This window comes from Rana temporaria, chromosome 3, assembly GCF_905171775.1.
Source record: "Rana temporaria chromosome 3, aRanTem1.1, whole genome shotgun sequence".
Lineage (NCBI taxonomy): Eukaryota > Metazoa > Chordata > Amphibia > Anura > Ranidae > Rana > Rana temporaria.
In genome coordinates this window covers 415,664,196-415,688,016 of record NC_053491.1, presented here as the reverse complement: position 1 = coordinate 415,688,016, position 23,821 = coordinate 415,664,196, and the positions used below count along the sequence as shown (strand labels likewise).

The 23,821-nt window shown below is 41.9% G+C and overlaps 1 protein-coding gene across 1 annotated transcript in view; it reads left to right on the top strand.

Moving 5' to 3' along the window:
* The window catches only part of LOC120933097 (zinc metalloproteinase-disintegrin-like batroxstatin-2), a 127,729-nt gene extending 105,100 nt beyond the window's left edge, over positions 1-22,629 (top strand). The window contains exons 19-24 of the mRNA XM_040346093.1: positions 4,685-4,763; positions 10,725-10,821; positions 13,173-13,266; positions 15,308-15,478; positions 17,537-17,599; positions 22,477-22,629. Of these exons, the coding sequence (XP_040202027.1) occupies positions 4,685-4,763; positions 10,725-10,821; positions 13,173-13,266; positions 15,308-15,478; positions 17,537-17,599; positions 22,477-22,503 (531 nt within the window). The 3' untranslated portion in view covers positions 22,504-22,629. The remainder of the gene's footprint in view (positions 1-4,684; positions 4,764-10,724; positions 10,822-13,172; positions 13,267-15,307; positions 15,479-17,536; positions 17,600-22,476) is intronic.
* Positions 22,630-23,821: the final 1,192 nt, after the last annotated feature.

Genomic DNA, 23,821 nt, shown 5'->3' with positions numbered 1-23,821 from the left:
CACTTTTGTTGGGAAAAAAGACAATCCCAGAAATATAATTTCCTGCTTGTGCGATTGGCTCACTGATCTTCCAAGAAGTTTGTGCTAATATACAGATACATTTTTTAGGCACCCCTTGCAATAGGAATTTCAAGTGGAGTTCCACCCATAAATATAACATAGTTTTAAAAAAATGTCATTAGTAGAGTTGAGCGGACACCTGGATGTTCGGGTTCGGGTCCGAACCCGAACTTTAAAAAAAAAGTTCGGGTTCGGGAACCCGAACTCCGAACCCCATTGTAGTCAATGGGACACAGACTTTTAGAAAAAAAAATGCGCGGAGGTCCCCACAAATTCAATAACCAGACCCTTTAGGTCTGGTATGGATATTAAGGGGAACCCCGCCGTCAATTTAAAAAAAAAATGACGTGCGGTTCCCCCTAAATATCCATAACCAGACCCTTCAGGTCTGGTATGGATATTCAGGGGAACCCCGCCGTCAATTTAAAACAAAAATTACGTGCGGTTCCCCCTAAATATCCATAACAAGACCCGTTATCCGAGCACGTTGACCTGGCCGGCCGCAGAAAAGAGGGGGGGACAGAGTGCGCCCCCCCCCTCTCCTGAACCGCACCAGGCCACATGCCCTCAACATGGGGAGGATGTCCCCATGTTGATGGGGACAAGGGTCTCATCCCCACAACCCTTGCCCGGTGGTTGTGGGGGTCTGCGGGCGGGAGGTTTATCAGAATCTGGAAGACCCCTTTAACAAAGGGGACCCCCAGATCCTGACCCCCCTGTGTGAAATGGTAATGGGGTACACTGTACCCCTACCATTTCACGAAGGAAGTGAAAAGTATTGTAAAAAAAATACACTGACACCGTAGAATAAAGTCCTTTATTAAAAAAAAACAAAAAAAAAAAACTCCAGCGGTGAAAAATCCACTCGTTCCCGGCTTCCTGCGTTGTCCTGATCCTGCGACGGCTGCGGGTGATCTCCCGCGATGAGACAATCCTGCGGCGGCCGGGTGATCTTCGATCCAGCGATGTGAAGATCCATCCGGAGCGCAGCAGCATCCCCGACCTCCTCATCGCCGGACACAGCCCAGCGGAATGACGCGCTGGAGCTGTGACATTACTTATATAGAGGAGGCAGGGCCACCCGTCACGTGACCCCACCCCCTCTGACGTACCTCTGCTACGTCACTGGGGACGCCCATAGTCTTCCCTCTTCTTGGGCTTCCCCAGTGACGAGTGGATTTTTCACCGCTGGAGTTTTTTTTTTTTTAATAAAGGACTTTATTCTACGGTGTCAGTGTGTTTTTTTTACAATACTTTTCACTTGCTTTGTGAAATGGTAGGGGTACCCCATTACCATTTCACACAGGGGGGGGGGGGGGTCAGGATCTGGGGGTCCCCTTTGTTAAAGGGGTCTTCCAGATTCTGATAAACCTCCCGCCCACAGACCCCCACAACCACCGGGCAAGGGTTGTGGGGATGAGACCCTTGTCCCCATCAACATGGGGACATCCTCCCCATGTTGAGGGCATGTGGCCTGGTGCGGTTCAGGAGAGGGGGGGGCCGCACTCTGTCCCCCCCTCTTTTCTGCAGCCGGCCAGGTCAACGTGCTCGGATAATGGGTCTGGTTATGGATATTTAGGGGGAACCGCACGTAATTTTTTTTAAATTGACGGCGGGGTTCCCCTTAATATCCATACCAGACCTAAAGGGTCTGGTTATTGAATTTGCGGGGACCTCCGCACATTTTTTTTTTTCCCGAACTCCAATTCCGGACCCAAACTTTTTTCAATTATTCGGGTTCGGGTCCGGGTTTGGGAAAAACCCAAAGTCCGTACCGAACCTGAACTTTACAGTTCGGGTTCGCTCAACCCTAGTCATTAGTCCTTTAAGAAAATATATATATTTTTTAGATGCCTTCAAAGTGTTGTTGCTAGGCAGAATAGTTAATCTTCCCTCTTCCTGCACCTAGGTGCTTAAGCTTCCTAACCTACACCGCACAGACTCCTGGGAATGTAGTGGGTGTAACTTTCCAGGAGTCTGTGCACTCCCCAGTCTCGAAGAATCATGTGACTTGGACAGTACAGGTGCTGAAACATGATCTGAAACCTATTACACTGCTTGTGCAGCACTGAGCATGTGCGAGATCTGCAAGGCTAAAATCCAGGAAGTCATACAGTCTGGCTTCATGATGCCCACACTTAAGATGGTCCCAGTCAATTTCTATTTTATAAAGTGTCTAAATGCTGTAACAACCTAACAAAACGGACCTTAGTTTACAGACTAACTTTACTAGAATACATTAAGCTTGTGTATTACAGGGGTATTTATATTTAAAAAGTGAAATTGTGGCCGGAACTCCGCTTTCAGTATTGATGAGATTCTTCCCAAGGGTTAAATACTTCTAAAGGCCGGGGGGATGCACACCTGCAGCTTTTTATTTAGAACACTAAAGCCCTCTACACACGATCGGTTTGTCCGATGAAAACAGACTGATTCCATCAGATATCTGATCGTTTACGAGGCTTTAGTGTACCAGGTGATTATAATGATGAAACAAACAGATATTTCTTTAGAGGAGAGGTAGGAATGTGCTAAAATGTTTGTTAAAGTTCCTGCAATGTACATAGATCACCCAGATGGGGGTTTCTGTCACGTAGGGCTCGAGTCCTGCGGGAACGCGTGGGAACGCCGTCCCTGCACTATTTTTACAGCAGGAACGCGCGTTCCCTTTGCAGGACTAGCCGAGCCGCCCAAGCCGATCAGAGTCCAGCCTGGCCTGTATGAGGTATGCGACACCCTCCTCCTCTGTGGCGTTGCTAGCGGGGGGGGGCGGGGGTTGCACCCGGGTGACACCAAGGCAGAGGGGGGGGAGCGTGAAGAGATGACAGTGCGTGCAGTGCAGGCTTAACTGTGCCCGATGGCAGATGAACATGGCATGCACATCGGTACACTTTAACAGATCACTGCCAAAGTCAGACCCCGCACAGAGCTGCAGCGAGGTGCCGAGTGCTGGAACGATCCCTGCACTCCTACACTCAGCAAAGTAGATATCCATTCCACTGCACCCAAAAGATTATTTCTAGTCCCCGCCTCTGACATGATGTCATTCAGAGGCTGGACAGGAAGAGAGAGAGGTACCGCGCGGGAACATGCATGTTGCTGGCATTAGGTAAGTGAGCAATGGCAGACAGAGTAAAATATATGTTGCAGTGACTCTTTTCCAGTGCACAGGACTTGTTAATGTTTAATTCAGTACAAAGAGTTAATGAATACTGCCATTGATCTCTAATGCAGTAGTGCCCAGTAGAAGATAATTAACCCCCTTGTGCTGTATTAGTGGTCAGTGTCAGTGTTAATGATCCCATTCATGCCCATTCATGCTTCAATAAAAAGGGGTAACTAACACTGACCACTAATACAGCACAAGGGAGTTAATGAACACAGCCACTGGCCACTACTGCATTAGTGATCCATTGCAGTGTAAATTAACTCCTTGTGCTGCAGGGCTTTAAAAAAGCATTAATGCCACTGACCATCAATGCCAGGGCTATTATTGTAGCTACTGCACCAATGCTTTGAATCATTGTAGAAATGGACACCAATGCTGACAATTATTTTTGCAGAAACTGACACTGTACTGGCAGCTATTATTGCTGAAACGGGTACTGATCCGGATGGGGGGTTGTTATTTCCTGGGGAGTTCTAATTTTTTTCATATCATATTGTTAGTTAAATGTGCTAATTGCTTTATAGTTGTTAACGGCACTACTATTGTCATTATATGCAGTGTTATATGGGAAAAAATAAAATGGGGGGGGGGGGTGACACCATTTCTTACCGCACCAGGTGACACCAACCCTAGTGACGCCCCACCCCTGGCTGTGTACAACCCCCTACCACCCCTGCATGTGTCTAACCCTCTACCACCCCTGCCTGTGTCTAACCCTCTCCCTACCACCCCTGCCTGTGTTTAACGCCCCTCAATACCACTCCTGGCTGTGTTTAACCCCCCACCCTACCACCCGTGGCTGTGTATAAACCCCCACCACCCCTGGCTGTGTCTGAACCCCACCATCACTGTTGCATGTAAATCTGACTTACTGATAAATTTCATTTGGGTTTTAATTGCAATGATATAAAATAATTAATGTGGGGGGCCTTTTGGTGGGCAATATTTTTTTTTTTTGGAGGGGGAGCAGCACTTCATTCCTGGGCCCAGGCAGTACAATGTCTTGGGCCGTTCCTGATACATACATAAATATATGTATGTATTTTTGAGGTGGGGAATCTTGGGTGAGTTCCCACACTTTTTTTCCCAGGACTTGACCCCTGCTGTACACCAATGGTGTACAGTGCTTCCATGTTGCCATATTGCTTGGAATTTTACTGAACATTACAGGGGTTGCAGACTGAAAAGGAAAAGTTTTTTTTTTTCTGTTTTGTGTATCAATTATATATGCTATATTATTTTATTTTTTTATTTGCTATATTTTTTCCGCAAAACTGCCTTTGAATGTATACAATTATTTTACTACAATTCTGTGTGATAATATTTTGTTGATTTTGTTGATTATATCAATATATTTTGTTGATTATATTAATATTTTGTTGATTATATCAATTGATGTTTATATCAATTGCTGTTTATATCAATTAAGTCAGGCAGTCTTGTTTTCTGAGGCAGGTATGTGACCATGAACTGAAATGCCAGTGTGATAAAGGCTGGGCACCTCCCAACTGCGACACCAATACCACTCAACTAGGTAAGTAACATAAGCTGGATGAGCCTAAATCCAACTTGTATAGCTTGAGTTTACAAGATAACCATAACTTGCCAGTGTGTCATTAAATATATTGGATACTGAGGCCCAGATTCTCAAAGGGCTTACGACGGTGCAGCGCCATGTACGCCGTCGTAAGTCCTAATCTGGGCCGTCGTATCTATGCGACTGATTCATAGAATCAGTTACGCATAGATATCCATTAGATCCGACAGACGTAAGTCTCTTACGCCATCGGATCTTAAATGCAATTTTTTTTTGCCCGCTAGGTGGCGCTTCCATCGATTTCCCCGTCGAGTATGCAAATTAGCTAGATACTCGAATTCACGAACGTACGCGCGGCCAACGCAGTAAAGTTACGACATTTACGTTAGGTTTTTCCCGGAGTAAAGTTGCCCCTGGGTGTATGAGGCGCAGTCAATGTTAAGTATGGCCGTCGTTTATTTATAAAATTTATAAAATTACGTCGTTTACGTAAGTCGTCCGTGAATGGTGCTGGACGTAATTTACGTCCACGTCAAAACCAATGACATCATTTAGAGCAATGCACGCCGGGAAATTTTAGGTTCGCCGCGGGGACGCGCTTCATTTAAATGAAACACGCTACCTACCCGCCGAATTTGAATTCCGCCGGGTGATTTATGCTACGCCTCCGCAACTTTACCGGCAAGTGCTTTGTGAATAAAGCACTTGCCTGAAAAACTTGCGGCGGCGTAACGTAAATGAGATACGTTACGCCCGCACAGAGATACGCTGATCTCTGTGAATCTGGGCCAATGTCTTAAGATTTTAGATAGGATGTAAATGGAATTCCTGCCTAACACTATGTTTAAAAATGCCCCCCCTCCTAACACCTATGCTGACTGGCCCGTATAAAAAATTGTATATATATATATATGTAGCGCGGTGCTATTTAAATTTAGAGGGGGTCAGAGAGTTATGTGACTCTGACCATTGTAAATTGGTTCAAATTTGGGTCTCTGTTTCAGCTGGGCTGCGCTGTGGGCTCATTCTGTTTGTGTTCCTGGCTTCGGGCCTAAGTTGGTCTGGAGCACTCAAGCAGGACGGGGACTCAGTAATCGACTGGGTTTCCACTTTTGAAGATCCCAAGCAAGTGTAGCTGTTTGGTGGGGAGTCCATCTGAGGAGCGCCAATGAGAGGCTGGCGGTCCAATAGGATTTAGACAAACCACCATGGATCGAGGTGACCGGACACTGAAGGATTGACTCCTCTTCCAGTCGGTACCTGTGGCGACGTTACAAAGAGGAGTCAGGCGCAACTTTACCTAAAGAGGTTCCTACCTGACATTCATTCAAGAGGGCCTGTGGCAGAGGTTCCTCCCTGACCTTCATTCGAAAGAGTCTGTGGCAGAGACTCTGGTTCTAAGGGGATTCGAGCGGTGTTCCGGCTGCTAGGTCAGTGAGAGAGGCCTATCCGGACACGCTAAGCCCACTTAAGCAGGAGTGGTAAAGAAAGTGTTAAAGTGTTACGCATTAGGAACAGGAATGTTCCAAATACTACGCCTGAATCTGCTGTTCTCCTCCTCATCTCTATCCCTTTCATCACCTGTTAACTGTTTTTACCCAGCTGGGTAATAAAGAGCACATAAAAGACATTTATTCGTGGACATTCCTTTACATTCATTCACCCCTAGACATATGGAAAGAGCTATGAGGTAAATCTGCCATCCCATCTATTCTCAGCGGCTCCTTCGGGGTGAGCGCTACATATATATAATAGTATATACTGTACTAATTTCAGCCTGCTCTGGTCACATGATATCCTGTGTCAGTGAGCAGTGGCAGCAGGGGAGAGGAGAGATCTCCATAAGCTGTGATGTCACATGTCACAGCCATTGTTGCCACTCCCTCCTCTCCCCTGCAGATGCTGCTGACTAACAGGGGGAGTCAGGTCACGTGACTAGACCAGAGCAGGCTGAAATTAGGTAAGTATACACATTTTTTAGACAGGTTGGTCAGCATTAACAGTAGGAGGGGCGAGGGGACATTGTTAAGACTAATTGGTGTTAGTGCAGGAATTCTAAAGTAGATAAATAGTAAATGAATGTATTTAGAATTTGATTTGCTACCATTGTTACTGAATACTATTATTACATGCTGCACTGTTTTATTGTACTTTCCTGCTTTTGCATTATAGAAAAGTTACATGATAGCATTGTGGGATATTTCCTTCTCTAATTTCTCCCACTGCTCTGGCACCCTGAGCTGTGTGCTGGCTTTATAAATGTAATTGGCAGGGTCTTGCAGACATAGCAGGAAGTATGAGAACATCTCTCCATAACAGAGGAAACCTCTTCTCAGTTGTCACCCCGGCTGATTTCAACATTTTGGATTCTTCCCCACTCTCAACTAGGGTTGCCACCTCATCCCTATAAAACTGAACCTAAAATAATTACAGGTTCTGAGGCTGATTAAGGTGGTATTTAAACTAACTTGGTGCCTTATCTGCTTTAAATTAGCCTCAGAACCTGTGTAATTCATATGTGTTCACTTTTAAAAAGATGAGGTGACAACCCTACTCTCAACACTGGTGGCAATGGTCACCAGGACACATAGAGAGATTGAATCTATCAAGCAGGGGCACAGACAGCAAAAGCAAAGCAGTAATGCCCTGTACACATGACCGGTTTTGCCGTCAGAATAAACTCAGACAGAGTTCAGACTGAATTCCGCTCAAGCTGTCTTGCATACACACGGTCACACTAAAATCCGACCGTCAAGAACGCGGTGGCGTAAAACACTACGACGAGCCGAGAAAATTAAGTTCTATGCTCCTCCTGAGCATGCGTCAAATTGTTTCCGAGCATGCATGGTTTTTAATCTGTTGAAATTGCATCCAGAGGAATGGAAATTCTGATAGAATTTTTTTTCATCTGAAAGATTGAGAACATGTTCTCTATCTAATTCCATCGGAATTAGGACGGAAAAAGCCCAATGGGGCATACACACGGACAGAATATCCGATGAAAAGCTTCCGTCTGACTTTTTCCGTCTTAAATTCCACTTGTGTGTACAAGGCATTAGGCAATATTCTAAAAGGGTCTTTTACCAAACCTCCCTCCTTGGAAGAGGGTAGTTGTGCACTATGGTAATGTTGAATGCCACAAATATTTGCTAAATCCAGCAAAACATTCATATTAAAGCAGAGGAGAGTGGAGGAGGAATACAAATGTCTGTTTATCACAGAATGGAGGTTTGAAATTTTGAGTATAGCCTCATATAAAACTCAGTAATGATTAGGGATGAGCTTCGAGTGAGTTTGCCTGTTCGGCTACTCGGCGAACAGCGAACAATTTGGGGTGTTTGTGGCAAATTTGAAAAGCCGCGGAACACCCTGTTAAAGTCTATGGGAGAAATCTAAAGTGTTAATTTTAAAGGCTAATATGCAAGTTATTGTCCTAAAAAGTGTTTGGGGACCTGGGTCCTGCCCCAGGGGACATGTATCAATGCAAAAAAAGTTTTAAAAACTAAAGTTTTTTCGGGAGCAGTGATTTTAATAATGCTTAAAGTGAAACAATAAAAGTGAAATATTCAATTTTGTACCATGGGGGGGGGGGGGTGTATAGTATGCCTATGAAGTGGCGCATGTTTCCTGTGCTTAGAACGGTCTCTGCACAAAGTGTAATTTCTGAAGGAAAAAAAAGTCATTTAAAATCACTCACAGCTGTAATGAATTGTCGGCTCCCGGCAATTCAGAGAAAAGTTATTCATAAAAAAAAATAAAAAGCGTGGGAGTCCCCCCTAATTCAATTACCAGGCCCTTCATGTCTGGTATGGATATTAAGGGGAACCCCGCCATCAATTAAAAAAAAAATTACGTGGGGTCCCCCCTTCAGGTCTGGTGTGGATTTTAAGGAGAACTCCACCCCAAATTAAAAAAAATGGCATGGAGTTCCCCCAAAAATCCACACCAGACCCCTTATCCGAGCACACAACCTGGCCGGCCGCAGGAAAAGAGGACGAGAGAGCCGCCCCCCCCTCCTGAACCTTACCAGGCCACGTGCCCTAAAAAATTGGGAGGATGCTTTGGGGGTCTGTGACCCCTCAAAGCACCATGTCCCCATGTTGATGGAGACAAGGACCTCATCCCCACAACCCTTGCCTGGTGGTTGTGAGGGTTTGCGGGCGGGGGGCTTATCGGAATCTGGAAGACCCCTTTAACAAAGGGGACCTCCAGATCCCGCCCCCCCCAATGTGGATTGGTAATGGAGTACATTGTACCCCTACCATTTCACTAAGAAAGTGTAAAGAATTGTAAAAATAAAACACACACACCATGGAAAAAGTCCTTTATTAAAAAAATAAAAATAAAAAATCCAGCGGTGGTAATCCACTCTCGGTCCCCGCTCCAACGTTGTCGGTATCCTGCGACGGGTGATCTCCTCTCCGCCACCCGTCACGTGACCCCGTCCCCCTCTGATGCACCCTCTGACTACATCACTGGGGAAGCCCAGGTTCTCCCTTGTGTCAGAAGGGGGTGGGGTCACATGACGGGTGGCCTGTCTTACCTATATAAGAGCTGTCACTGGCTCAAGCTGCATCATTCGCCGGGCTATCTCCGGTGGAGACAGGTGGCCGGCGATGCGTGCGCTCTGGATCCCAGACCTGGATGAAGAGATCTTCTCATTGCTGGACCCCGGCGGAGAGGAGATCACCCGTTGCAGGATACCGAAAAGGTTGGAGCGGAGACCGAGAGTGGATTTTCTCCACGGTGTGTGTTTTATTTTTACAATTCTTTACACATTCTTAGTGAAATGGTAGAGGTACAATTTACCCCATTACCAATTCACATGGGGGGACCAGGATCTGGGGTCCCGGCCAGGTTGCGTGCTCGGATAAGGGGTCTGGTGTGGATTTTTGGAGGAACTCCACGCCATTTTTTTTTTAAATTTGGGATGGAGTTCCCCTTAAAATCCACACCAGACCTGAAGAGCCTGTTAATTGAATTTAGGGGGACCCCACACTTTTTTTTTTTATGAATTACTTTTCTCGGGAGCCGACAATTCATTATAGCCACAAGTGATTTTAAATGACGTTTTTCCTTCAGAAATGACACTTTGTGCAGAGACAGTTCTAAGCACGGGAAACATGCGTTGCTTCACAGGCATACTATACACCCCCCAGGGAAAGACATTTAAAGGAATATTTCACTTTTATTGTTTAACTTTAAGCATTATTAAAATCACTGCTCCCGAAAAAATTACCGTTTTTAAAACTTTTTTTTGCATTGATACATGTCCCAGGTCCCCAAACACTTTTTAGGACAATAACTTGCACATTAGCCTTTAAAATTAGCACTTTAGCTTTCAAACGTTCGAGTTCCATAGACTTTAACAGGGTTCTAAAGTTCACACAAACTTTTGGTCTGTTCGCAGGTTCTGGTGCGAACCGAATGGGGGGGGGGGGGGGTGTTCGGCTCATCCCTAGTAATGATTTGAAAAAAGTACCATCATCCAAATTTGAATAGGAAAATTTAACCAAGTGAACATATGGTGGCAGTTGCTGATGCTGTCTAGGGTGGAGGTAGTAGAGATTGGGCCAAGGTTCTTATTGAGCTAATTTTTCCCCATGACATAGGGTGGCCCATGTGTCTTCTGCCACAAACATTAAATAACTCTTATGTACTGCAAAGAAGAACTTCACTTTTATGAAGGACCTCTTAGACCTCATAGGGTGCATATCTACTTTACAACTAATAAGGAGCTCTGCCAGTACAGTACAGACAGGGTACATTATGGAAAAAACAAACTCCCCAGACCCCTCCTAAATATTACATAGAATGAGAAAGCTAGATAGGTAACCAGGCATTTAAAAAAAAAAAAAATAAGTTATACTATTTAAATGTTAACAAGTAAATATAAAGTAGGTAATATCAGATTTTGTCTACAAAAGTAGAAATGTGATTTATTTTTTGTCCCAACAGGAGCTGGCTACATTGTGCTCATTGTCATTATTCTGATAGTCATTCTTCTGATTGTATTGTTTGTGGTACATAAGCTATCCCAAAAGAAGAAGCAGAGGTATGATTGGTGGAGTAAATACTTGTGTGTTTATATATTTATATACTGTATACTCAGTGACAGATTACTATATAGTCACATCTTGATCATTGTTTATTAACTTATTGTTATCAATACAGCTATTAGAATTAACTTAAGTGGAGGAGCAAACAAACCAAATAACTGTAACATATGAAGATTACAATCATTTGCTCTGCAGATGTTATTTGTACAATATAATTAAGAATTCTGAGTCAGTTGGGAATTGATATCATAGTCCCTAATTTTTAAGATCATCCCCCTTTTTCAGTTATTGTTAAACGCCAGATCAGTTTCAAAATCTCAGGTTTTACAAATAAATTAGTAAAGTTAAACTTTCACTGCGTAATCCATTATGTAATCATCTCTTCCTCTATATAAGAAGACCTTTTCACCTATTTTACAAAACAGTTTCACTGATTTTTGGGGATTCCACTATTTTAAAGTGAACCTTACAATTATTGGCATAATTAACTTTTTAAAGCTAAATTCCAGTTATGAATTTTATTGCATATTTACATTGGTCCATCTTGGGCCCATGTAAGTAGGCCTATGACATACCTGTATGATCGCTTTGGAAGCTGGAAATTACTGTAGTAGTCACCGCTACTAAAGTGATCACTGCTGAGCAGCTGCCTTGATGCATAGTTACCACAGGGTGTTGCTCACTTGACACTAAGGTGCCATTAAGTGAACACCTTGTTTTTCCATAAATGTAAGGGCATTCTCTGATTGGACAAGGTGGCGAGGCAAGAAAGTGATGATATGATCTCCAACTTGTCCAGTTGGAGCTTGCATTCATTGAGAAAAAGGCAGAGTGTTCTGTAAATAGCGACCTTGCCAAGCGGCTGCCCAGCTGCACAATAACTACATAGGGTTGCGCTTCGCATGGGACACAGAAGACAGAATGGATCGCTGGTAATAGAAATTACTAGTACATTGATTTCCAGCCTCCACAGGATTCTGCCTAGCAGCACTAGGGTCATCGGTCTAATCCCAACCAAGGCACTACCTGCCTTGAGTTTACATGTTCTCCCTGTGCCTGTGTGGGTTTCCTGCAGGTACTCTGGTTTTCTCCCACACTCCAAAGACATGCTAGTAGGTTAACTTGTAGTTGGAGTGCAGCACAGTCACACAGTTAGGTACAATGGGAAACTTGTGTTGAAATAGCACAGCAACAGTTCACAGCAAACCCAGTAGGACATCTGCTTAACTGGGTACACTCACATGAAGAGCAGGTATATGCCGGACTGACAGCATCTGTTATGAGAGCAGAATGAGGGCCGGCTGTCTCATGCCCAAGTGGGAGTCTCATGCCCAAGTGGGATGATGCCCAAAAGAATTGTGACCCTACGCTTTCCTTCCTTGTCAGGAATCTCTCTATACCACTAGTGCTGTCCCTAACAGGCGGGGTACCTGTCCCTACTCTATGAACTCACATAAGTGCACCAAGCCTGGGAGCCAGGGCCTTTATTAGTCTCTGCCTGACCCAAGATGGCTACCATAGTCACATGGACCAGGAGCTCCCATGTGGATTGCTTCCCCAGTGACCCAGGAAACCCTGTTCCTCTTGACTACTTCTCCAGCTACAAGGCTGTTGCAGGTGAGCACCACCTGCAGTGGAGAAAGTAGACTGCACCTGCCTACAAACTGGCTCCTGTCTACATTGGCCCTATTATGTGTATGTATGAATGTGAGTTAGGGACCTTAGATAGTAAGCTCCTTGAGGGCAGGGACTGATGTGAATGTACTATTTATATCTAATGCTCTGCATAAATTAATGGCACTATATAAGTACCCGTAATAAAAAAACCAAAAACAAATAAATAAATAAAAAAAAAAAATCTTACAAGCAGGCGGGTTCTGTATTGCAAAAGAGACAATATCTCTTCTGCAACAAGATAAACCTACTTGTATCTGTTCCGGAGGATGTACACTGAGCTGTACAGGTCAGTTAACATTTCCAGCACATTGTCTGCGTTCCGAGATGACTAAACTCCTGTGCATGCAAGCAAATTACGTCTTTCAATACAGCTGAATACTGGCACCTGGAAGAAGCTGGGGAGGCACCTCATGGATGTCGGACCATTGGAGATGAGGTATGTTTTTCAGACATTAGTTCGTCTTTAAGAGGATGTTTGTGCATGAGTGATGCAAATGCCGCACTGGCATAGTGAAAGAACATGTAATAAACCCGCAATTAGCATGAAAACCATCATGATCCAATTAAAAGAGGAACAAAAGTTTTGTACGTTGACACTTTTTTTTGCTCTATGTATACAGATTGAATAGTTTGGATAATATCACTAATAAACCTACTTTCTATGTCCCAGGAGAGCTGAAAATGGTAGTTCTGGTGTGGCCAATCCCACCTTCCGTATTGATAACCAGATCAGACCAGCAAATGGCTATCCCTCAACCCCTCAGGTAAGGATATGACAAGACTACCATAAAGACAGGGGCTACTCTCACATTAGGATGAACTTTACAAGGATCAACTTGACAAATTCACCTCATGTCAGCATCTAGACTACAACTCCAGTCCTCAAGGCACCACAACAGGTCATTTTTTCAGGCTTTCCATTATTTTGTGATTTGATCAGTTTCGCTGCCTTAGTAATTACCACAGCTGTTTCATCTGGGGAAAATCCTGAAAACATGACCTGTTGGGGTGCCTTAAGGGCTGTAGTTGCGAAACACTGATCTAGACAACCGTTGGCTATTCACACTGGAGTGGGGTGCTAGCAGCACGGTAAAAAAAGGCCTGCTAGCTGCATCTTTGGAGCGGTGAAGGAGTGGGGTGTTTGCCGGTTCTCCACAGCTGCTGCCCATTGAAATCAATGGGACAGCGTGGCTATACTGCCCGCAATGTGCTGCTTCAGCAGCGCATTGCGGGCTGTTTTAACCGTTTCTCGACCGCTTGAGGGGGTTAAATGTGATCGGCCGAAATGCGCCACAAATCCGCCCATAGCGTCGGCGGTAAAATAGCTGCGTTTTACCCCTGACACTATGGGCGGCTCAGTGTGAAAGGGGTCTAAGACACAGTACTCCTAATTATAATAAATAAAACTTAGATTAAAATATGTGACTTAATAGCTAAATACATAGCTAAATCCAGGTGTGTAATAAATAATTGTGCAAAAATAGTCATATATGAATACATACATAAATAAATACTATAAAAAAAAGTAATAATCACCACTTTAAAGGGTCACTAAAGGAATTTATTTATTTTTGGCTGAAATGACTGTTTACAGGGTTTAGAGACATAATAGTTAACTGATTCCTTTTAAAAACGATTAAAAATAGATAAAAATCAATCATATAATGTACCTACAGTTTAGTTTCGTTTTTGCTGTTGTTTCCTGCTTCTGTGATGTACAGAGCCATAGAGCCAATAGAGGGCAGTGAAGGTTTTGCAAAACGAAACTGGATTGGTGCTGAGGGGTTATAGACACACCTCCTTGATTAGTCATCACAGTGAGAAATCTCCCAGTACTGTGGTGGTCAGGAAACAGACAACCAGGAAGTGTCCAGAACAGAGAGGAATTACAGCAACATCAAAGAAAAAACGAACAATGAGGACATGAAACCAGGACTGCAGTAAGGTAAAGGAAGCTAAAAAAAAAAATCCTTTAGTGACCCTTTAAGCAATCTTTGTGTTAGCAAAACCAACTATGTAAAAGTTTAATAAATAAAAAAGTAGAGAAACAATTTGTAGAAACTTTATTACTATTCAAATAAGTGCAAAAGTCCTTCTGTGGCATCCAATGTCTATATTAACTAACAGTGTCCAACACACCTGTGGCCAATGAAGATTCACAGAATGCAGAACGTATTGCCATCCATGTGTGCAGAGATCCTTTTATTTGTTAACCTCTTAATTAGGCATATTTACCAGATAGCATTGACCTTTATATACATAAATCAAAAAACATTTTTGCCACCTTGGGATATTTACAGTCATCCAACGAATCCTTTTCTTAAGGACCTTCCATACGGCACAAGTCACATGATAGAAGAAAGAAGAGGGAGAGTCTCCAAAGCAAAAAAAAAAAAAAAATCCTATTTTTAATTCAATAAAAAGCTATTCCCGTGCCAAAAAATAATAATAATGAATTAGTGGGTTTTTTCGTGCTGTGAAGAACCCGTGATATAGAGATAAATATAATTAGAAAACTATAAAGCTGCTCCCCTAGAAAAAAGGAAAGGAAGTGACCCTACTATTTAATGAATGAAAGTGTGGTAGGGGGTGCTAGTGAGAACAAAATGTATATATAAAGGTCACTGTGTGCCAAACTGTGACTTATTTAAGTGGTGGGTGTAACATAAAATGAATTGATTCCCACAGTGACCTTTATATATACATATTGTTCTCACTAGCGCCCCCTACCACACTTTTAATTGTCTATGATGCCCTGATATGTATTTGATATATTGGACACTGTGTTCTTTCTTACTTCTTTAGGTGGCTTCCCGGAATGCCATGTACCCTCCACAGCCTCCAGCAAGCTCTCAAAAACCCCAGACCTCTGCCATGTACCCTCCACGAACCCCAGCACCATCTCAAAAGCCTCAGGCTCCTGCCATGTACCCTCCACAACCACCAGCAAATTATCAAAGGCCTCAGATTCCACATGTAAGTAAAATTAAATTCTGTTTACCTTTATCATGATATTTTTAATTAAATAGCTTTATTATGATGCAATTGCCAACAATATAAAATGATCCAAGTTAAATTACATTTTAAATGCTATTTAATTTATGATTTGTATTCCTTAAATCACCAGTTGAGTCTCAGATTTCAGTGTCATGTCCTTGGTATTAAAATTTTACATGGAAATTGAGCCTATAGATAGTCACAAACAGTATATTACTGAATAATGACATGTCAATAAAGTCTGATTGGATACACGAGATTAACAAAAAAACTATTTGGAAAACAAGTTTCACTAATGTTTATCAGAATCCTCCAACCACTGTAGATGCAAAGAATGGCAAAACACATTCTGCAGAAATACTAAGGCTCCATGCACACTGAAGCTGATAAACTGCAGTTTATTGGCGTTTTGGCTTTTTTTTTTTAAAGCCCATAAACTGAACTCTATGTTAGCCTATGTGCCCATGCACATCTGGGCGTTTTGAGTTAATGAGCTTTGGAGTTTATTGGCTTTTTTCTGAACGCCCAAAATTTGCGTTCAAAGTGCCGTTCTTGGCTGGAAAAAAATAAAAAAACGCAAAACGGCAGCATTTTTTAGCATTCTTTTTAACCATTGAAAAAAAAAAAAGTAAAAAAAAAAAGCTACGCTGATTAAAGCTATTGCAAAAACGCTAAAAAACATTGAAAGGCTCCCTGCAAAGCTACTGGCATTTTTGTATAGCTTTTTCAGCTTCAGTGTGCATGGAGCCTTAGAGCCGGTTCACACAGCCGCCGCACGACTTCGGGGGCGACTCTGCAAGTTGTCCTGAAGACGACTTCAGAGGCGACCTGCAAAACGACTTCTGTATAGAAGTCAATGCAGGTCGCCCCGAGCCGCCCCCGAAGTCGTACAGGAACCTTTTTCTAAGTCGGAGCGACTTGCGTCGCTCCTATTAGAACGGTTCCATTGCATTGAATGGGACGCGACTCGTCAGGCGGCTGAACCGGCTCTTAAAGTGTAGTGGCCACTTTTGCAGGATTTTGTTTTTTCTAACCTGGAGGTCCATCTATCTTTATCAAAACACATTAACACTTTGAAAGCAAGGATAATATTTTGTGAAGATTTAGGTTTTTCATTTTGTTTCCTAACCCAGGGTTCCAGCTTGCTACAAGGTTCTGGGATCTGTCTTCCATCTATGGGCAGGCTGGTTGTGCAGAAGCCAATCTCTGAATCGACTTCTCTAGAACAAGTCTGTCTGGCTTTTTTTTTGTTTTATCAGTGCTGCCAGCTCTAGCCAGCAACAATAATATTTGTATTCTGACAGTGGTGAACTCTCCCCGCTGTCAGAATGCAATAGCTCTGTGGGAAGGATTCTAACATCAACAGGGGAATCAAATATTTTTTTCCCCTTCAACCTGCTGGATACAATGCAAAAAAAATGCATAATCTATGGCCTGCCTAAGATCTTGTACAAAAATACCACTGCATAAAAAAATGTTGTTCCATAAGGACTCTTTCACTGGAGTTGATTGGAGTCCATGCTGTGTCATACACTTTAAAGGATCACTAAACAAAAACATTTTTGGGGCTAAATAGCTTGCTTTACCTTATAGCAGTCTTGATTTCATGTCCTCATTGTCCGTTTTTGCTTTGAAGCAGCTGTAATCCTTTGCTGAAATCCTCACTTCCTGGTTCTCTGGCTCCATAGCAAATTTCTCATGGGAGCTTCTCACTGTGGTCTAAGCTGTGTGTCTAAAACTCCTCAGAACCAATCAGATTCATTTTAAAAACAAAACACTGCCCTGGATTTGTTTGTTTTTGTTCTGTGGGTCTCTCTACTTCACATAAACATAAAATCAGTTTAAAAGCGAAAGTGAAACTAAATGCACATTATATGATAGAATTTAATCTATTTTTCATCATTTTTAAAAGGAATCAGTTAACTTTTATGTCTCTATGCCCTGTAAACAGTAATTTCAGCAAAAAAATGTTTTTTCTTTAGTGACCCTTTAAGTTCCATGTAATTTATAACATGTTCTATTTTTGTTTAATTTTAGGCATATCAGAAGCCAACCAATGTGGTTCCAGCCAGGCCAGCATACCCCTCAGTTCCACCACAGGTATGCTGCTACTATTACTATACTTCAGGCTTGTCTGGTACTATCATTTTCAGTTGCGATTTCCACAGTACAATTCAGCTAATCCATGATTGGTTGTTGGAAGGGACTGCCTATCCAGTGATGCAGAATATGCAGTGAAATAATCAGTGCTGTAAATGCACACAAGCATACCTTTACAGCAAAATGCATACTAATCTTCCCTTTGTTAAATTGAACTTATGGCACTTTATTGTAATAGGAGATAGATGTAAGTAAGAGAAGTCAAGCTACTTGGTGTAGAATTCTCCCCACTCCAACTACAAAAGACCATAAAGCTTACACACGTCTCTTCTATAAGCTGTAAACCCTTTTTGCCTAGCGCAAATATTCCCTGATATGGACTCGAGGTGTTGAAAGGGATGTGGCCAAAAGGATACTTTTTTTACATATATGGTGTCCCCAAGATAAAAGGCTTATTGGAGTTTATTTCCTCTTTTATTCAGAAGTCTTCTAATACAGTATATTAAACCCATACCCCTCCACTACCTTTTCCATGCTGCGCCTTCCTCTTTCAGGAGATACAAGTACTACATGACCCCACATCTTTTTACCACGGCTAAGAGTCTGATTCTACGAACTTGGAAGCTGCCCTACTCCTACTGACTGAAAGAGAGTGGTGGACCAAATTATGGAAGCTGAAAGATGGGTACACACTGCCAATGTGGACAGATTTAGAGATATCTGGGCAGGGTGGATATGCTATTCATGTGACCCAATAGATTTGTGAGTTTCTGGTATTGTGGAGGCACGACTATCCTATTTATTCCTGTAGACCATCATATTAGAAAACAACACTAATGCCGCATAAACACGATCGGTTAAACCGATGAGAACGGTCTGATGGACCGTTTTCATCGGTCCAAACCGATCGTGTGTGGGCGCCATTGGTTATTTAACCATCGGTTAAAAAAAAGCCAACTTGTTTTAAATTTAACCGATGGATACCTAACCGATAGCAAAAAAAAAAAAAACGATCATTTGTAGGCACGACCATCGGTTAAAAATCCACGCATGCTCAGAATCAAGTCGACAGATGCTTGGAAGCATTGAACTTAATTTTTTTCAGCACGTCGTTGTGTTTTACGTCACCGCGTTCTGACACGATCGTTTTTGTAACCGATGGTGTGTAGGCGCGATTGACCATCAGTCAGCTTCATCGGTTAACCGATGAAAACGGTCCATCAGACCGCTCTCATCGGATGGACCGATCGTGTGTACGCGGCATAACTCGTTTTTTGGACGCACCTGAATAATACCTCTAAACTTATTTGCCAGACCTTACCACCCTGTCAGCTGTAGCATATATGACCATTTGTTTATAGTTTGTTCCCCCCCCCCCTTTAATGTGTTTTTTCTCCTGTTCTTATTTATTGTCTCCCTTTAATAATGCAGACATTTATCCTGATACTAATGTACCCCCCTATACAGCCACAGATCCAGCAGTAATGGTGGGAGCTTAAGGGTAACTTGGAGTGGCCATTGTATACTGTTTGGCTTTGTCTAATTCACTGCTTGACTGTTTGCATGGAATTATTTCCATGTGATTATTGTAATGTCAGATAATGCCAGACAACTATTTATATTTTGTGAAAACTTTAATAAAACATGATTAAGGAAAAAAAAATAAGTCAAGCTTTAACCTCCCTGGCGGTATGATTATTTCAGGTTTTAGGTGCTGAAAGCGGTACCATAATTTTGCATGGAAATTTGGCGTTTTAGGCCTTTAATTCTTAGGAATAACTCACTTAAATCTGTCCAAACAAGAGTCTAGTAGACATCTCGGGTATGATAAAGTTTGAAAAACAAAATTATAAATTATAATATAATAAATAACTATAAATAATTATAACAAATAATAATATAATTATAATAAAAATTATTCAATAATGTAATCAAATCAAAAACACTGAAATTTGATCAGTTGCAGAATTGTCGCTGTCATTACTTTTATTTTTTGATGATGAATTTCCCCACAAATCGCTATCGCTCAATTCTGCAAGTGATTATTATTTATTATCGCTGTTTTTTAGCTGCTCTAAAACCACTTTTGACATAAAGGGACACTTTTTGGTGCATGTAGGACACTGGGCTACAAGAGGGACAACAGGGGGGGGGGGGGTATTTTTTTACATATAGTACTGTAATCTATAAGATTACAGTATACTGTATGTACAGTGTTTATTTACTTTTTTGAATTTGGCGCCGATCTCCGCCCCCGTGCATCGTAACGTCGCAGGGAACTGAGCTCGATCACACAGCGGAGAGGCATCACAGGATCCAGGCACAAGGTAAGTAATTACCTGCCTGTGGATGCTGCAAGGCGATCTCGAGTCTGGCTCGGGGTTACCGCTTTTGGTTCTGAAATTCCACCCCGAGCCAGACTTGGGAATACCGCCAGGGGGGTTAAGTTAGACCTTCTCAACCTGGGTTCTATCAAACCATAGGGTTCCTCAAGTGGTTGCTAAGGGTTCCATGAGCTTTGGCTGGCTGACCACCCATTTGATCATGCCTGCTTAGTTTTGGGTCTAATGTCGCTTGGCAAAGTTAGTGGCATGATCCTTTTTAGCTATTTGGAAGGGTGGCATTCTGACGACCACTGTAAATCTGGCCATATGCTTGTAGAATGTAGTTTGTTGGATTTCCTAATCATTAGTGGTGTCCAATCAACATTCATATTCAACTGCAGTGACAACAAAATTAGAAGGAGTAGGATGGAAAAATCTGAAACAAAGAATATATGGTTTTCTTTGGGGAGGATCATTCACTCCAAAATCAAATGTTAAAAGCAAACTATATTTTGTAAATAAAGTACATTTGAATGACATTTTGTCAGGTCATTAAATGTACTGAGAATTTTTGTAACAATGTTAGTACACATTTTTGTGCAAATGTTCATTTGAAAATCCACTAGTGGATGGCCAGCTTAAGGGGGGGTATTCTTTCCACTGACCACCCATGTAGGGGCAATTTTCCAGTGACCCCTTATGAATTGGTTTTAGCAGAGGTTCCCTAAGACCTGAGAATTATTTCAAATATTCAAGGGTTCCTTCAAGGGAGATAACAGGAAATTGAGAAAGGCTGCTCTAAGTAGTAAAATAAATCAAGGTTTAAAGGGATGCACAGAAGAATTTTTTAATGCTTACAAAACATCATCCATCCATCAGACATCTTATGGTGCCTGTTTGATTTTTAAAAGTATAAAATGGCTAACCAATTCACTTAAAGCAATATTAAAGTCTTGTTTTTTTGTTTTCTAAAATAACAAACATGTTAAACATACCCGTTCTATGCAGCAGTTTTTCACAGAGCAGCAGCGCTCCTCCTCTTCTGTGGTCCCATGCCAGCACTCCTGGCCCCTCCCTCCTGTCGGGTGCCTTCACAGCAAGTAGCTTGGGGCATCCAAGTAGGTGCACTCCTGATCTCCTGCTCTGTGTGTCCATTCACACACAAAGCCATAGTTTAGGCCCTGCCCCCTCCATCTCCTGATTGGCTCAATGGCTGTGATGCCTGAAAGCCAATCAGGAGTGCACATCCCCAGACAACCCAGGCTCTTGTGGACATCTATGGATCGAGATGGGGCTCAGAAAAGTATTAGAGGGGTTAAGGGGGGCTGCTGCACACAGAAGTTTTTTTTTTACCTTCATGCATAGAATGCATAGAAACCTTGTTACTTTAACAACTTAAGGACCGCCTAATGCCGATATACGTTGGCAGAATGGCACGGCTTGGCACAGGCACGTACCTGTACGTCGCCTTTAAGAGCCTAGCCGTGGGTCGCGCTTGCCCACAGGACCCGCGGACCCGATCGCTGCCGGTGTCCCGCGATCAGGTCACAGGAGCTGAAGAACGGGGAGAAGTGAGTGTAAACACACCTTCCCTGTTCTTCTGTGTGACAGTGTCACTGATCGGCTGTTCCCTGATATAGGGAACGAAGATCAGTGATGGCACACCTACAGCCACGCCCCCCTACAGTAAGAATCACTCCTTTAGGGCACACTTAACCCCTTAGCGTCCCCTAGTGGTTAACCCCTTCACTGCCATTGTCATTTTCACAGTAATCAGTGCATTTTTATAGCACTTTTCGCTGCGAAAATTACAATGGTCCCAAAAATGTGTCAAAAGTGTCCGATGTGTCCGCCATAATATCGCAGTCACCAAAAAAATCACTGATCCCCGCCATTACTAGTTAAAAAAAAATTATTAATAAAAATGCCATAAAACTATCCCCTATTTTGTAAATGCTTTTGCGCAAACCAATCAATAAACGCTTATTGTGATTTTTTTTACCAAAAATAAGTAGAATACGTATCGGCCTAAACTGAGGAAAAAACATTTTTTTTTATATATATTTTTTGGGGATATTTATTATAGCAAAAAGTTAAAAATATTGATTTTTTTTTAAAATTGTCGAGGAGTTGAAGCTGTTATAGCTGCAAAGGGGGGCCAACTCAATATTGAACCCTTTGGACTAAGACTGGGATGCCATTACAGTTCATGTGTATGTAAAGGCTGGTGTCCCAATACTTGTGGTATCATAGTGTATTTTGCTCAATCATATCTGTGCTGAGTAACCATTTAAGTACGGTGGCAATTGTAGAAAATGTAAAAGTGCCATAGTACAGCAATGTTAAATTCTTTGCAGTCAGGGCAGATCTATAGGCAGATATTCTGGAGGATCAGAAATGTACTGATTTAGCGATCACTTCTACTCATAACATTATATATTGTGCTAAACAGTAACCTGCCTCAAACTATTTACACTGAAATTCTCAATGGCTTTTTTTTCCTTATACTGTATAATATGACCAATTCTTTTTTTTTTTTTTTTTTTTTTTCAGGCAATAAAGCCAAATTACAGACGATAAGAATAATGTGCAGCAGAGCATGAAATTTGTGGTAAAAGCACCATAAAAACTGTAAAGACACCTCTCTATTCTGCATCAATACATATCTTACCTCTGTATTTTTAAACTTTTGGAAATCACCAAGTATGTAGTGGCATAGTGTACTTTTCTTCTCTTCTCCACAATTACAGTTATTTTATGTTATTTTATATTTATATAATTGTTATTCTTAAAATGTTAACATTTTTATTATACGTGAATTATATATTTCTACAGAACAATGTATCAGTCTTTTTTGTTACATGTTAATTCAAAACTGTAACCAAATTTAACACCTCAGATAATGGCAGGGTAAACAATAAGTATGAACCGGGGTTCATTTACTAGGGGACTAGAGACTATTCAGTGTGCACACTTCAGTTAACCAATGAAATGCAAGCAGCATTTATTTTTTATTTTTTTTATTTCCCGTGCACATTTTTGGTATTCAAAGTGACACAGGTTCACCTAATTTACCATCTAGTTGCCTGATTGTTTCACTGATCCAATGGTTCAGAATTTGTAAGGAACCGTTCTGAAACACAAATGGAAATCAGAGGCTCTGACTTGACAGCTACAGAATACTTTTATCATATCAGTGACTTGGAAATTACCAAAGGAACAGAATACAAAAGGTTGTAAACTGAGCCTGGACTGGCATTTTAGAAACTTCTGCATTTTCCAGAAGGGTTGGTATATTTTATTTGTCCCTAGAAGCGTTCTCCTAAATGCAGATGGTAGTCAGTTATGAACATTTGCACTCTTGTGTACAATAAACTTGTCAATGGACTGTTTCTACTGTCAGGCAACATTAACAGTCACAAAATTAGACTGATTTGCTAAAGGATTTGAGAATGTTCACATTACAAATTAGGTGAACATATGCCTAATTTATTCAGTCGTTTATAGATTAATTAATTAAAAAGGAATTTGCTTTTTACATGATTGGATTTTGGAAATGAACTGTCACAAAATGTGTACTGTATCAAGTAGTGTTGCACTGATACCGATATTGGTGCCAATACTAAGCATTTGCCTGAGTACTTGTACTCAGGCAAATGCTCTGATACTAAAACCGATACCTTCAAGTCTGCAGACTGTAACCATCGACTTTATAGAGAGAGACACAGGAGAACGTTGCGTGAGAACGCAGCAGTGTGAGACGTGACATCTGTGACATTAAAAAATAAATGCATCCAAGGGCAATGATTGCGTTTGTTTGCTGGTCTACCACTACACCACCAGAGCAGAGACACAGCAAATAAGTGTAGCCAACTAAATACTTTTAATACTTAAAAAA